The following is a 16,961-nucleotide window of genomic DNA, read 5'->3' on the forward strand; positions in this document are numbered from 1 at the left end:
CGTAACACACCACGAAGAGGTATCTACCCAGCATTACGGGTATTAGACGAAATTAAGCCGTTTCCTGCAAAAAAACAGCTTTTCGCCAAAAATCGACATGGCATGCGAATAGCGGCAGTGTAGTTGACTTGATAAAAACTATTTGCGACTCCGAACTAACGAAATAAGTGAGAAGGCTTCCATTTGGATGTTACACGCTCGAACTTACATCGATGCGTTTGTTCAGATTTCTTGTGCGTTATGTCATATTATTCTTTTCTTTACTAACATTTTACAAAATCTTGAAGAGGTTTAAATTAAAATTCGTTGGCTAGTTACAAACTCAGGCGAAGAGATTTTTTAAGAACTCGACTTTTCTCAAGCGATTCTGAAGAGAGGTCCTCAAATTTTGCCCAACAAGACTTGAAGAACTCTATGTCAAAATGCTGTAGGGGCGGACATTAATGACTTTAAAAGGTCTGCCGTTTGGCTAACAAATTGGTCGTGCGCTGTCGCTGGTATGAAGAATCGCTGCTCATTTTGCGATTGCAGCAGTTGTACGATTCTACTCCCTATGAACAAACAAAAACCAAGTAGGAAAGATTGCATCGTCTGTTGGTCACCATCGTAACCAGAATGGCAGAAACTTTTTTCTTTATAAACGTGAATTTTTAGAGTTTATAGGCTCTTCACTCGTCAATAGTACCAAGGCCATGAGCACTTAGCATGGGGAGGAGGCACCCTCAGGTCTAAACGTGGGACCTTCCATTGGCAAAATTTACTTAAATTGAACCTAATAATAACATTATACAACTTAATACTAATACATTAAAATTTGATAAATAGCAGTTAATGAGTAAAACTAGTTGTCGAATGGAAACTATGACGCAACAAAACAGGCGACATTGATAAAGTAATTCCATTTTAGGAAACATAGTACGACAGAATCCAGATATTCTTTGGTGCCTAAGATGCGGATCCTGGTGTTTGGGTTGGCTTGGGACATGGAATTTACCCCAGAAGTCGCAAACTAACTTCATATTTCCTTTGGTCATGAAATTTCCGAACGGAAGTGCATTCTGCGACTGTTTAGATAGAACCGACAGTAGTCTAAAGCAGCGGTTCTCAACCTGGGGTACATGTACCCTTGGGGGTACCTTCACTGACTCCAGATACCTCGAACAAAAATGCGTAATGGCGGATGCATTACAATTCCTGTAAAAACTTATTGATAAAGTTTCGATATTTTTTAATTTGAAAACTTTGTAACTTTCAAAAAAAAAGAAGTAATTAAAAAAAATCTTCAATGTAATGTTATGTAAAATGTTCAAGAATAATGTAAAATGTTTAATAATATAGTAAAAATATGCTTCTGAGTTAAAATTAGGTTTAGTTAAAATTAGGCTGAGGATTTAAAGGTTTGGAAGCTTCCCGAGCCTAAGCAGCCTGGGAGCCTCCTTCTAGCTGTCTCAGAAGCCTCCTTGTAGGTGTCTCAGTAACCTCCTTCCAAGTAGCTCGTAAGCCTCCTTTCAAGAGGCTCGAAAGCCTTTTTCAAGCGGCACGGAAAGCACTTTTCAATAGGCTCGGAAGCATCTTTCAAGCGTTCGGAAGCCGTCTCTCAAGAGGCTGGGAAGGCTTAGAAGCCTCCTGTCAAGAGGCTCAGAAGCCTCCATAAATTCTTAAAGTCTTGTTAGAAGTTTGATAAACACAAATATTAGCTGCTGGCAGCATCGTCGGATAGCTATTTGAAACGAAAAAATAGTTAACCAATTTATGATGGGAATTGAGCTATGCCATTGCAAACAACTGAATAGCGACTAGTAAGAATAATTATTTTGCGTTTCTGTTTGATAAATAAAAATGAATTAGAGGATGTAAAGGAAGAAAATAGTCGTTTAACCGTGTAGTTAGAATGATTAGCGACTATTTAGAATGATCAATGCCTTTGCTCCGGGTGATAACACCCTTGAAGAATAAAAGAGTCGTTCCCCAAAACGTAAAAATAATTCGCAATTGTCGCTAATTTTATAGGAATCACTGTAATAATATTGGAAACTATGACTAAGTTCTGAAAACAAAACAATCAATACAGTACGATGTACAACGATGAGCACCCTCCTTAGCCGTGCGGTAAAATGCGCGGCTACAAAGCAAGACCATGCTGAGGGTGGCTGGGTTCGATTCCCGGTGCCGGTCTAGGCAATTTTCGGATTGGAAATTGTCTCGACTTCCCTGGGCATAAAAGTATCATCGTGCTAGCCTCATGATATACGAATGCAAAAATGGTAACCTGGCCTAGAAACCTCGCAGTTAATAACTGTGGAAGTGCTTAATGAACACTAAGCTGCGAGGCGGCTCTGTCCCAGTGTGGGGACGTAATGCCAATAAGAAGAAGAAGAAGAAGAAGAAGACGATGTACAATAATAGAAATTCGCGATTTTCGCGACATTTCAAGGAATCGCAACTGGAGGAGCAAATCCGCGAAATCCGTGACTGTTGTAACAGCCCTGCAAATGTTTAGCTTCAACGATATGAAATTTATTTCTCTGATAACGAATGACAGTGTTTTATTAATGCGGAAATTGCATCAACGCGTAAACATAAATTATGCTGCGGCACAAAATATTAAATAAATTAAAATAACTATCGCGTGCTGAGTCCCGAAATGGATCAAATAGTTTCCTTTTGTTAATCCGATGTTTCTTCACTTGACGTTACATTCTTTTAGAGTGCTCGTGATCCTATCGCCATTCAATGTCAACATCGAAAACTCCTTCCACAGCGCTTCCCCATCGCCATTCGTTTTTAATTCCGCTTGAATTTTGTCCCAAACCTAGACGCAAATACAAACATCAGTCACGCTCATATCTGTTAACAATTAGCATCCATAGAATTACCTTTTTCTTCGGATTCAGCTGCGGCACTTCTGCTTTAGTGTTGTCAAAACCTTCCACGATTATCCGCTCGCCCACTTTGGCGCCTTCCGGAACGACCAGCGGCTCGTACTTATCCTGATTGAAGGCACACAGCACCAAGCCTTCGCTTTCCACTCCACGAATTTTCGAGGACTTCATATTAGTCAGCGTCACGACCGAACGGCCCTTCAGCTCATCGAGGCCATAATGGGCCATCAGATTACTGACGATGGACTTCTTCGTTTCGTTACCAATATCCACTGTTAAAATGCACAGTGTGTCTGCGTCGGGATGTTTTATTGCTTCCACAATTTGACCAACCTTCAATTCCACTTTGTCGGGGGTATTCTCTCCAGTGGCCTGTGCCGCTGTGCTCTTTTTTCCTGATGCTCCAGTTGGGTAGGCTCGTTCCGTCAGTGCCCGATGAAAATCATCATTAAACACCTTTCTAATCGGTTCAAGTAACCGATTAATATAGACCTCAACAGCTGCCTTGAGATCTCCTGGGTGCAATTCCTGAGAAGCGAACATCGCTTCCAAGTCTTCATACTTTTCGAATTTTTTATCGCCACCGAATTCTTCTTTGCGCTTAATCTCGAAACCATCACCAGCCTTAAACATCGGATAAATAACGTGCTTTATAAACTTAAGTAATCCGTTGTCCTCGATATTACCCGGCTCGCAGAAAGCCTTCTTTATCTTAGATTTTACTTTCGCAGCGCTATCCAAAAGGTCTATTTTGGAATCCTCTTCACTTGAAGACATCTTTCCACCTGCCAAACCGGGAATCATAGGATTCATTAAGTGGATCCTTTTGGCATACCCTAATTGTGGCATGTACTTCTCCGCAAAAGTGAAAATCTTCCTCTGATCCACACCTCCAAACTGGGCGTCAACTTTGAGGTACTCTTCGTCTAACGCTTGCAGACCTGGGTATAAAATACCCGAAAGCAGCGGATGATCAACCTGTTTCACAACCTCTGCCCCGGCCTTCTTGGCATCGTGCTGGGTTACGACGGAGGACAACTTGTATACATCCAGCGTATAGTCTTTCGAGAGCTGGTAATCCGTGCCGCAGACAAATTTCAATTTATCCAATGGCACCCCCAGCGAAGTCAGCATCGCTTTGATGACCGCCTCGTAGTACTTAGTTCGCTCTTGCAGTAAACTCCAGGGTGCCTTCATATTATCCAAATAGGCGTGCAGGTCCGCAAACAGAATTGTCACCTCACAACCCGCTTTCAGGAAGTCGGCAATCTTGGACATGGGCACGAAGTAGGCAATATGTGGTTTACCAGTTGTGGCAGTTCCCCAGTACACTTTTAGGTCCCGTTCTTTTAAAATGGTCCGCATGCTGTCCTGCCCTAAAACCTCCTGCAGATTTCGGGTGATTAGTTGTTCTTTTTCTTCCCAAGTGAGTGCCGTCATTTTACACTTTTTAATTTATATACTATCACTTGGAAGCAAAATTTGAAATGCAGGTTGAAAAATTATTCAATTCTATCACTTTTTGTGAAATTTAACCGAGGAAAGAAAGTGAACAGGAATGTGCTGCACTGCACAGCGATCAGAGAGGATCTTTGCAGCTGTGTTGTTGATGAGTTGTATGCGGAGAGAGACAAAACTGTCAAGACTCGAGCACGCCGCGTGCTGGTCCATCGGAACGCATGGAACGTGAATCAATCGCGAGGGGCATATGAATGTGAATAGGTCTTTATAGACGATTCGATTCGCGAATTAAGGCTTTGGTCCGATTCGCGAATTAAAATCAAATTAAACTTAAAAATAACAGTTAAAAAATTTTCAAATAACCCTACCGGTAGAGCAAGATTACTTTTGACAGATGTTGATAGATGTTTTGTTGGTCTTGGGGCCTGTTCAAATATTACGTAACGCGAAAAACGTTGTTTTCAAGAACCCCCCACCCCCTCGTAACAATCTGTAACACTTTTCAGAGGTACCCCCACCCCATGCGTAACGCGTAACAAATGCTGTTTTTTTTGGGAAAAATCTAAATTTTGGTACAACTTTAAGCACGATACAGTAACTTAAATTTTCTTTATATACTTCATGCTATTTTAAAGATAACAAATATTTTTCAATTTTTTTTTAAAATAATTTTCTCTCTTGTTACGAGTACAATGTTGGTGATCCTGACTAACGAAAATGGGAATATTATTGTATTTTTAATGCATCATATTGTGTTACGTCGATGTCAGGCAAATAAATCTTCGTAATTAAAAACTTAAAAAACAATCTATAATTCGGAAAACAATTATGCGTGGGTCAAACACTATATGGTCGGGGTTCAGCCAAATCGCACTAAGCGCCAACGAAAAAAGAATTATTGTTTAGCCCAAGCTTTCATTTAGCGGATTCATTTGATTGTAAATCGTATCGGATATGCCTTAACACCACAACTGAGGATATCCTACAACAAATATACGCATAAATTGATATGAAACAAGTTTCGTTTTCCTTGTACGAACAAAATTTTAAAGGTGAGTCAAAAAGCCGCTTAGTGCGGTTTGGTAGAACCCCGACCATATGTAACATCAATTCGATATATTTTGCTGAATAATATCAGCATGATACTGTTTAATCCGAACCTACACAGAAAGAAAAACCATTATTAAAATTAAAAAAACCATTGGTAAATTCAAAAAGTTGCGTTGGTTCTTTTTCGTAGAGAGTTCGATATGTTTAAAATAAAAGTACGCCAACTTTTGTAATCAACATGATTCAAAAGTCGCATGCCGCTCTGAAATTAAAAGTTTAAACATTCAAAACTAAATTGTACAACTGTCAAATAAAAATGTTCACACTGTAAAAAATAGGGCGAAATATTTTCATTCAGAAACGAAATTATTCATTCGTTATTAAAGAAACTGTCCCATTCCCCCTCGTACTCTTCAATCACCTTTCCATCATAAATTTAAATAATCTAATCGCAATGATACTTTTATTTTTATTTCATGATTTCAAGCAGTTTTTCTAGATGATGTACACTCAGAATAAACAGCATATTGCATCTATGTGCCCCGCACTTACATTTTGACCAGTGTACTTTACATTTGCAAAGTATGTGCGGCGCTAATTGATATTTACCGATTCAATAATCATAGGTTTTATGTGCAAATGTATTGATTTTTCCATTAGATCCGCACATATAATTCATGACAAAAATAATTCGTTCTTATTTATTGCGTTTGCAAATATTCTTGATAATCATAAGTTTTGGTTTGAAACAAAGATTAAATAATTGCTCAGTAATTAAATGATTTATTGAAATAAAATGCTGTTACATTTATGCATAATCGTTGTATGTAATAATTAAAGCATTTCCGCATCGAAAAAACTGCGCTCTATCGTCTAGAAGCTCCTGCAAAGAAACAATTAATAATTTTAGTATGAGTAAATGAAATTAAAAAGCCTACAAACCTGTAAGTGTATCTCTATCCTCGAATTCGGTGATAGGTCTGGTTGAATCCTTGGATTAGAGCATAGCAAATTATGGTACTGCACATGCTTCTACCATATTGAGCAGCAAGTTTGGTTTCTTAACCAGCTACCGGAAGTTTTTCAAATACTGCGCCGCGGGGTGTTTGTTGGGGGACATAATACCAAACATTATCCCATATCTGTCGGTCGACAATATGTTTAAATCTGCTATATTACACAGATAACACTATACTTGTAGATTATGTTGATGCATCTCAATTCTGAAATCATCGAATTTTGGGTTTTAGAATGCGTGAAAAAGGAAATCTAAGCTTATTACTTACTTTGTTCAATTTTAAACGGTGCTGACTTTAGTTTTCAGTCTTGTTGACAACAAACAACAGTTCATTACCAATGTTATAAATTTTATGTGCGTAAGTCGTATAGTTTCATTTCAATAGCCATTGCACTTAAAATTATTTCAATTATGTTTTGAAATGGAATAAGTTCGCACATATTTCACATGAGACGCACATGATTCTAAAAATCAGTTCTACAAGTGACTTCTATGCGAGTTTCGCACATAAAATTTATCAGCAGATTAATTTGAGTGTAGGTTGCAGCATTTCAACACGGTGGCCACTGTGATTGCCCCAGAACGAGATCCGGTCCCTGGCTGGGGTTTGGTTGGAAATCGAAGCCGTCTGGGAACATTGCGCCATACATTTCCTATATGTCCTGTAATTGAAAAGAAAATCTTGCATTAATATCTTTAGATCGCGCCATTGAAGCACCGGAGCTGTTTTGATTAGGAAAACTTGTTAGCTACAGTATCAACACTTTTTATATTTTAGTCAAAATAATACAACTTACCTCCGATATTTGTATATTGATTTGGACTGCACGAATTCGAGGCATTGAATTTAAAGAACATCCGAAAACACTTTCCCGCATAATTTTGAAAAGCAACAGTTTTGCTATCGTATCCGCTGTTGTGATCGTTTGAACTGGTGAGGAGAGAGGCGTTGACAGCTCGACGGTGATAGGTTGAGAATGCACTATGAGAATGTTTATCAGATGAATGGACAAAAAAGTTTTTTATAATATATTTAACTATAATTATATTTACTGTTCAAATATTATTTGTAAAAATTGTACATGCGTTAGTTTTAATATTCATGTGTAAACAAACTAATTATATAGATAAGGCCAAGCATTCAAGTGATGTTCAAGTAATTTATTTTTTTACCATACATATTTTTACCATCTATATTTTTACCATGCTATAGTGCCGATGCGTAACGGAAACTTATCTTCATTTGTCTTTCACTGAAAATATTGTACACGTTCACTCAACTGGTTTTACACATGAATTTTCACTAATTGATGAACACATTAAAATATCGTGTATTTCCAGTTCCAAATGTCAAAATGCAGATCGTTAGATACATTTGAATTTCTTGAAGAATGATAATGCGAAACACGTTAAATTGACATGGAATAGTAGACAATTTCAAAAGCGTTTCACGTTCAATTTTAAGGGATTACATTTTCTTGCGCAGGAAAACAATGAATAAATCTAACCAACAAAATAATTATTCAACATAAACATATTCTTTATTTGCTTTTATTGTTGTTAATGCAATTGAAATACATGATGACATTTGCGAAAAATAGGGATTTTAGCTGGTTGTTGTTAGCAATTAGGTGAATTGTTTCTGATTACTGCTATAATTTAGCTAGATATTCATAAAGATACTCACACCGATTCACCAACTTATAGCATGCAGTTTTCTCTGACAGTTTGAGAATCAAATCCTAATAGATACTTCCGCAGATTTTTTTTTTATAGTTTACCACATGCATCTCAGTTGCGTGTTGAGCGGCCCGTCTGGAAAATCGTTTTCCCACATGAAACTTCCGTAATCGCATAATCAATACACTCTGGAAATAAGATTTTGTTTGATAAATAAATTCCAATAAAATTTAAGCCTTAACTCACCTTTGTAAATGTGCATACTTGTCCAGAAAATGTTGAATCGGAATGAATGTATATGTGGTAACAAAGTAAATCAATTTTCAAGAACATCGTAAACTGTTTTTAAATCCTCCCAGGAGGTATTATCACTGAGCGCCATGTTCCTGTTTTCGCCAATGCATGAACTGGTGGAACGATGTTCAAAACACGTTGAATTAAACAGTTTTTGCAAGTGGTTCAAATTCAATAACATTAATACAGAATCGAACGTGGATTGTACATAAAATTGGTGAGTGGTGAAACACGTTCAATGCACGTGAAAAAGAACATTATACAAGCGTGTACAATATTTTCAGTGTTCTTTTTGTTTTCTTTTTGCTTGGTTTATCATTGAGTTATTTGACAGTTCTACCACAGACAAACAGACGTAACAGCTAGAACAATTTGTTTCAAAATCCATCGCCCAGTTATTTTAGCACCACCTAACGTGCATGTTGTATGAAACAAAGTTTAGTACAACACTGTCAACAGAAGGCGCTAGTGTGAGATGTCAAATACACGGGTATACGACGCCCGCGCCCCTGGACGAGAAACTCGCAAGCAGTTGAATTTAAAACGACCGTTGAGCTCATGGTCGATGGGAATTTCCTCAGTGTTACGTCTGCTTGTCTGTGGTTCTACTATTTTAAGGTTGAATGGAAGAACTTTTAGTTTTACAATGGGAACATGAAAAAAAACTTTCAAACGAAAAAAATCACTTTGATTTAGACCAAATAAATTTTCATTTTTAAGAAATCAGAGCTCTTTTCAAATGGAAAGTGCAAAACATTCTGTAAAACCATGTTTGTTTTTTGTGTGTACTGAATTTTCAGCAAACTTCTAGAATTTGCTGATAATTCAGTAAATAATTGTCAATTGAAATAACAGTTCACTTTGCTGAAAATTTCAGTAATTTATGTTTGCTGAAAAAATTGCTGATCGGCAAAAAAAAATTGGTGTGATACAATAGAGGTAATAAACTATAGAGATTGTCGCTGTCGTCACTGGCGAAACATCTTTTGCTGGCGAGGATAGGGCACTAATGGGCCAAACACTATTGATACGTTTGCGTGCGTTTTGACAGTTTTCCCATGGGAAAACTGTCAAAACACACGCAAACGTATCAATTGTGTTTGGCCCATAAGGCTTCGATCCGTTTCACGATTCAAAATCAAATTAAACTTAAAAGTGACAGTTCAGAAATTATGAAATCGGTTATAAGAATGGCTGGTGCTACCCAGCAAGACTAACAAAACATTTATAAAAAATGATTCAATACCTGTCAAAAGTAATCCTGCTCTGCGAGCAGGGTTATTTGATAATTATTGAACTGTCATTTTTAAGTTAAATTTGATTTTAATTCGTGAATCGGACCAAAGCCTAACGGAAAAATCAGAACGTTTTAACAGATAGGTACACAACATCTTTGGGGACGATAACAAATGAAACCGCAGTGACAATCGTCCACTATAGTTTATTACCTCTATTCAATCTACACATAGCTCTTCAAATTGGTGAAATCGGCAATAAGTTTAATTCGATTTTAATTCACGAATCGGACCAAAGCATTAGGCTATGGTCCGCCTTAGCCCAAATTAATCCACCTTGCGTTGGAGGTGCCTTTCTCGCGCATTATAAAAATGAGAAAAACATAAGAGAGGTCGAATTTGCACTTTAGGGGGATAGATTTTACTTTTTCCTTCAATTTATGTCTGCGGTCATTTGAGTGCACTGCATCGATTTCTGTATGTATTCTGATCTTGTTTGGCTTTTTCGGATTTTGCATTATGCCGATTGGGAGGTACAACATTCTCCGTGAATCGACTGTGGCCAACTCCTCGTTCGTAGATTTGTGGATGTATCCTTTATGCTGATATTACACAATTTGAGGAGGCTTATTGAGGAAGGAAGAGTGAGCGTTGGCGGAATGTGTATTTATTGTATTTGCCCGGGAATAATCTCAATCTGACTCTACGCTACAATTTGCATATTGTGAACAAGCTACCTGAGCTACCGGAGCGAAACTTAAGCTAGTGGTTACCTGATATGTCTGACTTACGCTTCCCGATAACATCGGCTGATTTGCTAGCTGACCCACCGAGCTGATGATTGACGGCTCCTCCTCCAGGCTGCAAGTCGCACATGAAGCTCGTAGTATGTCCCATTGCATATCGCCGGGTTTGGTTACGTTTGCTTACGCTATCATCTTCGAGGAAGTTGATAGAGAACCTGATTCGCCATTCGTTGATAGTGATGAAACAGGTAACAGAGTGGAATTGATTCTCCCAGCAGCGGTATACTGCAGTCTCGTTCCGGAATTAATGATTGGAACCGTCGCCATACTTGTTGTTACACAACAATTATTTATACAAACATAAAGATGCTCAAGCAACATGAAACAAATATCAAATTAAAATAATGCCCGTTCTCTCCTGGTGAGAGAGACGGCTAGGTGGTGCACACTACGGGAAATGACGAGGTTTCATATGAGATTTTGGTCCATCAGACAAATCCCGCAAATATATTTTTATTGCGTACTAGTCGACTAGTCGCGTTGTGAACTGCCCATGCGAAATTTCCATACAAATCTTTATTTTAATTTTTCACGATTTACTCAGCCCTACTCATGATTTTCGCCTAAGAAAATATCATATATTGTCGGCGTAGCACCAAGTTAGAATTCGGAAGTCGGGACTTCCGAACCGAACTTTCTTCCGAAGTTTTATCTGTCAAACTAATTGATGCGTTGTTTAGCGCATCTTTAGACGAATCCAGCGCACTACTTCCGAAGTTGGGAAAGTTGCCTGTATCCGGATAAAAATTCAACTTCGGTATAAAAAGCGTTATAAATTTATTCCGGATAGACAATAAACCCATCGGAAACGATAACGAACATTTTTGCTGAAGGAATGTGTTCGGACGGTCGGATTTTAAAACGAAACCGTTTTTGAGAATCAACCTTTAAAAGGATGATCAAACTGTGGAAGTTTAATTTGATTTAAATTTACAGGATTCACAATTTTGAGCGTTTTTAGGATAATTTCTACTCACAATTTAGTTTGTTTTTGCTCCTTTGTCTTCCGTCTCAATCGTCCTTTTTGACCTTTTCTATTAATTAATATAACTCTTCATTTCTATTCTCTTGTCTTTTTTAGCGTGTTTCGTATTTTACCTGTCTGTCCTACTCGTTTATATGTCGTTCGTCTAAATGTCGTCTTACTCTTCCGTGGGCTGTCCGCAATAGTTCGAGCACCACTGTATTGTCGTCCGTCAGCTGTTTATAATGTTAAAATTTCACTATGTGTTTATTCACATTTCGACCTACTTACAGTGTGCGTTACTGTGATCTGCTGACCAAACTCCACCTAATTCACCTCAGCCACTAACACTTTATTCAAATTATATCTCCAACTCTACCCTCACAATAAATTTCTACGATTTGCTATCAATCCACTTTACTCAACTTCAGCCATTTGTTTATATTTTCCCTTACCTCTTCAACGTATATGTTTCCTCCTCGCTTTTCAATTTCATCACTCACTCTCACCATCATATCAGCTAATTTACCTAATCGGCCAAATGTCGGTTGTGACGCGGCTGCGTCTGGGCAGGGTTGCCAGAACAGAATGAAGAAAATCCATCGAGCCGTTTTCGAGTTATGCGGATACGAACACAGACCATTTCATTTTTATTATATAGAAGATGCGGTTTTTGTCCACAGCTATTAGTTTGCTGTATTCATAGCTGAGCCTTTGCATAGGATTCTTATCTTATTTGGGCACCCTCGAATCAATTAATGCCATTTGGCATCAACGATTCGATGTCTGTGTCTGGAACAAACTTGGGACAAATCACAATTAAACTTTTTATTGCCTACTTTAAGGCTTTCCTCTTGAATACAGGCACATAATCAACAAATGAAACAGACACAATATAGTACAAACGACGACACATATAACTATTCGAACAAAATAAAACCAACCGTGCCGTAACATACTTGCCGGCGCAGAAATGAGCTGATTCCACCACCGGGCATTATCGCTTCATTGCCGATCGTTTTACCGTTGCCGTTTATTATTTCGTATCGCACCTTCCAGGCCTCTTGTTCCAACTGCAACTTCCTACGCTCCAATTGGGCAGCTTGCTCCATTTCGATCCCCTTCAGTATGAGCGCTTTTCTTTCCTCGAATAATTTGAGGTTAAGCCGGGTGTGCTCCCCGATCGCATCTGGGCCGCTGGCGGAGGTGCTTATTTGTTGTTTCCCCACACCGACTTGCGCACTCTGGTCTCCGACAGCGCCGTAGGAACTAGATTTGGCGACATATCTGAAACACTTCCAATTTTCCTTTTCCTACACATCCATCCATCCGATCACTTGCCGCATCCCTCACTGCGAGGTTTCTAAGCCAGGTTACCATTTTTGCATTCGTATATCATGTGGCTAACACGATGATACTCTTATGCCCAGGGAAGTCAAGACTATTTTCAATCCGAAAATTGCCTAGACCGGCACCGGGAATCGAACCCAGCCACCCTCAGCATGGTCTTGCTTTGTAACCGCGCGTCTTACCGCACGGCTAAGGAGAGCATCACTACTCGGTGAATTAAAATGAGTTTTTTCCCATTTTTGGTTAATAAAATGTATTTTAGCCATAACTTCTAATCCCATAGTCAAATCTGGCCAATTTTCAATAGGAAACAATGAGACAGGATTCTGCCTCAAATACAACTTGTTGCAAGCAATTCGATTGAGGGTAAGTGCCTGAAGAATGGGCGTGACTTTTTTTTACGCGTTTTTGACATAGAAAAAGTATTTTGGCCATAACGTCTATTCCCATTGTTCGATCCGGTTGATTTTTAATAGGAAACAATGGGACAGGATTCTGCGGCGTATGCAACTTGCTGCGAGTAAACTTTTTGCGTACACACACACACGTAATATTATGCGTCTCGAGAAAATATAGAATACTGCGGCGTCCTGCTGGCTGCTTCTCAGGTAATTGCAACAGTCACTAAACACGACAGAGTCAATAAAAATCTTACCCACCGTATGCACTTGTCATGATAAACACTCTCCATGTACTCAGTGACTCTGGTTGCCTCTCACTAATACAATCGAGTACTGCTGTCATTTGGCGAAAAGCACGTGGTTTTGTTTTGAGAGGGAAAATTTTCCCTATCTTTTAACCCGGCGGCTATCTTGACGTCAGTCGAGCCTGCGAGAGTAAGACCGCCGCGAAAGTCTAGAAAAAGATAAGCGCGACAATACATGCACACACACAGACATCACCTCAATTCGTCACTCAAAATAATCCACACGTCCATGCTACGTGAAAAATCACGTAGATCGCAGAAAATGAACTCCTTTACAGTTTTATCTGACGAAGGTAACCATTATCGGGCATAATATAAACGATACACGAACACCCAGTCCTTTTTACTGTCCCAGCTTTATCACTGTTACGTGAAAATCACGTACACGACTGATGTTCATTTTGACAGCTAATGTTTGCATTCACTATAAAAATGTACTGAGGCGAACAGATTTGTTGCTTTCCAATTTTAAAGTTAAGCACAGTATATTACCTAACATTCTTATTTGTTTGTGAGAAAACAACTCTGAATAAGAGATAAATTAGTAATAACTAAAAATGGTAGTTAATTTGTGTGTTGGGGTGTGTGGTAACCGGAGGTGGCGAAGAAAAAAAACTACGCTAGTGAGAAATTATTTTCTAAATTGTACTTCAATCAAATCGTTCTTCTTCTTCGTTGGCATTACATCCCCCACTGGGACATTGCCGCCTCGCAGCTCAGTGTTCAATCAAATCGTATCGTATACATAAATGTTTGCTTTTATATTTACCAGGATTGAATAGTGGAATAAACTCAGATCGCTGCCCAGAAATACATGCAAAGCATTCACAATAAATTCTTGTTTGCACTTCCACTATTAATAGTTATTTTACAAACTCTTGGCAATGACATTATAAATCGAGTTATGACAATGTAAACCATTTTCAATAAATATACATAGTTGAAAAACTCAAGAAATATATATTTATTTACCTCGATAAAATATTTGAACTAATATTTAATAGTCAACGAAAAATAACTTATATTTTATTGAAAATATTTATACTATTCACTGAAGCATCTTTTAAAAGCTACCGCATCATATCGTGTAAGTCACCAAAAAATCACGTACACACTTAATTTTTTTCACCGAGGCCGGCAAAATAAATTGCCGAGAATCCAACAGCTGATATCTCGGTAAAAATCTCGGTGAAAGTTCAAATTACCGATTGGTCGTAAAATGATCGACACACCCCAGCTGTCAAATTTTACCGTGCCGTTCGGTAGTACGTTGCCGATCAATTCGGTAAAGGGCTTTGCCGAGATTCAGTAATTATTGTTATTATTTATTTTCAGATGAATCAAATCAAAACAAAAATGAAAAGCGTTAATCAATATAAAATAGGTTATATTTTAGGTCACATTTTGTAAAAAAAAAAAAACAATATGAACTTGTTAAATTAAGCTTCACAAATGTCAACGTGTTTATTTTAACTCCTTCGTATTCGTGAAGCCGAGGGTGAAGCATTTTCGATTGATACAGCCGTTTCTTTGCTATTGTTTGTTAATTGGAGTTCATCTGAAACTGAGATTAAAACGGGCATAAGTTTCATTACTTTCAATCAACGTGAACGACACAACTTTTTTTCAATCCGAAAAGTCCAGAAAAGAATGGCACATCCCTCGAGATAGATGATAAAACTCGTATAAGATATGCCGCCTTTTTAGCAGAATATCCAGTCTGTTTGGGGATTTCATCGGTTTGGAAATCCTTGTGTCATCCCTGTTGCTTTCGTTGAAGTCAACGTAAAATGTTGTATGAATATTGAACATATTATAGTGTCCTGCGCGTAGATGATATTGAAATTATATTGAATACTTACCAACAAATTTAAAGATGAAAATTTCTTTTTACCTTTGCTTTTACTTCTTAGCATGTCTTTAGAACACGCTGCAGGTATTACATTTGACAGATGGGTTTACCGAAACTCAGTCAAATTCCGAACTACCGGTTGCTATGGAAAATTAAACTGCCGAGTTTCAGTAACTTGTGTAAACGTCATAATAATTGACGAGATATCAGTTGAAATAAACTTTTACGGTCATGCTCGTCAATTCATTTTACCGACAAAAAAATAGTCTTTTAAGTGTGTAGCTGTTACGTGACACTCTGATGGAGGAAGGGTTCATGAGTTCATTTTTTGTTGACTCACGTTTCACGTAGCAGTTACGTGGAAAAGGTGATGGAAAAAAGCCACCTATGTTTTCACGTAGTAATGACGTTTGGATTATTTTGAGTGGTCGAACTGATTCGATTGGTATATAAATAATACTATGGGTCTCCGGTCCTCCTATGAAAAGTTTGGTTTTGGAGCGAACATCCCGCATAATTACAAACTGTACATGGATGTTTTCCCGTACGGTCGACAACAGTATCCTTTACTGTTGACAACTGTAAATGAACAATCTCATATAAAGTTTTAACAGTTTGTGGTACGGTTATTTGACAAATAACAATATGTTGAATGGGTTGTTAAGATATGTCACCATAAAAAATCGTCTGTTTTCGCGTGCAAAATTTTCGCTCAACAGTATGATAAAATGTTGACATATATTGCAGGAAATAAAGAACATTTTAGAGACAGCATGTTATATGTTGACATTTAGTGATGATGTCGAGCAGTTATGGTTGAATCGATCGAAAAGTATTCGATAACCGCAACGTAAACTGTGAAGCTATATCTTACATCGCAATAATGATTCTGACCATATAACATGTTGTTTTTTATTATGCGGGATATACACACAAAAAACAAAAATTGTTTTACAGAAAATTTCATACTTTCCACCTAAAAAGTGCTTGATTTCCTTGAAAATGAAAATGAAATTCGTTTCAGTTAAAGTTATTTTTTCTATTTGAAAGTGTGTTTCTCATTTTCTCAATGTGAAATTAAAAGTTCTTGCGTTCCGCCTAAAAATTGTAAAACTCTCAAATCAATCAACCTTTGTGCGAAACCGGCAAAACAGAGAAAAACAATAAAAAATAATCTTTCACTCAGATCTGGGGCACTACGTAACATCAGGTGGTAAAAATATAAAATATAATATATCAATATTTTTTCCCAACACAATTGGTTCCATCTTTATAAGACCCACTTAAAGAAATTACTACATGTTTCATTATATTAAAATATTGCATACATCAAATATTCACCTTGCGTGAATATTTTCCTATACATAAATAAATAATAAACTTTACTATTTTTTAGCCATTGATTTATCAAGAACGCACATAGTGCCTTTCCATAGTGCGACGACAAAAACAAATCAGCTCTCGACTTGGCTCTCGATCAATTTTTAGTTTTGTTTTAATATACCTAGTTAAACTCGTAGTTAAATGCGATGTAAATTTGTTCGGTAGTGGCTGAATTTAGCACGATCTAGTGTGCTTTCGGGGTTTTCCGAAAAAAATGTGTCTCGCAAGCGGGAATCAGAATGGCACCTCATGGAACAGTAGACCGTTCCGATGGTTTACG

At 37.8% G+C, this 16,961-nt stretch overlaps 1 protein-coding gene and 1 long non-coding RNA gene across 2 annotated transcripts; both read right to left on the minus strand.

Annotated features, from left to right (window-relative positions):
- Positions 1 to 2,495: 2,495 nt before the first annotated feature.
- Positions 2,496 to 4,512, minus strand: LOC134204683 (tyrosine--tRNA ligase, cytoplasmic-like). Its single transcript, XM_062679459.1, has 2 exons — positions 2,877 to 4,512; positions 2,496 to 2,812 (listed from the first exon to the last, which is right to left on the minus strand). Exons 1-2 carry the CDS (start codon positions 4,320 to 4,322, stop codon positions 2,684 to 2,686), a joined length of 1,575 nt encoding a protein of 524 aa, XP_062535443.1. The 5' UTR covers positions 4,323 to 4,512; the 3' UTR covers positions 2,496 to 2,683.
- Positions 4,513 to 6,049: 1,537 nt separating this feature from the next.
- Positions 6,050 to 11,954, minus strand: LOC134204678 (uncharacterized). The gene is made up of 7 exons (XR_009977935.1): positions 11,682 to 11,954; positions 11,525 to 11,626; positions 11,404 to 11,460; positions 7,209 to 7,393; positions 6,680 to 7,073; positions 6,336 to 6,616; positions 6,050 to 6,276 (listed from the first exon to the last, which is right to left on the minus strand). It is a non-coding gene; the product is annotated as an uncharacterized LOC134204678 (long non-coding RNA).
- Between the last annotated feature and the right edge of the window lie 5,007 nt (positions 11,955 to 16,961).

Source organism: Armigeres subalbatus, unplaced genomic scaffold, assembly GCF_024139115.2.
Source record: "Armigeres subalbatus isolate Guangzhou_Male unplaced genomic scaffold, GZ_Asu_2 Contig819, whole genome shotgun sequence".
NCBI lineage: Eukaryota > Metazoa > Arthropoda > Insecta > Diptera > Culicidae > Armigeres > Armigeres subalbatus.

What these genes read in the sequence shown, in the direction of transcription:
- LOC134204683 (XM_062679459.1), bottom strand. Translation starts at nt 4,322, where the DNA reads ATGACGGCACTCACTTGGGAAGAAAAAGAACAACTAATCACCCGAAAT. An exon ending in AGCTGAATCCGAAGAAAAAG is followed by an intron (nt 2,813 to 2,876) that starts GTAATTCTATGG and finishes ATTTGCGTCTAG; the next exon opens with GTTTGGGACAAAATTCAAGC.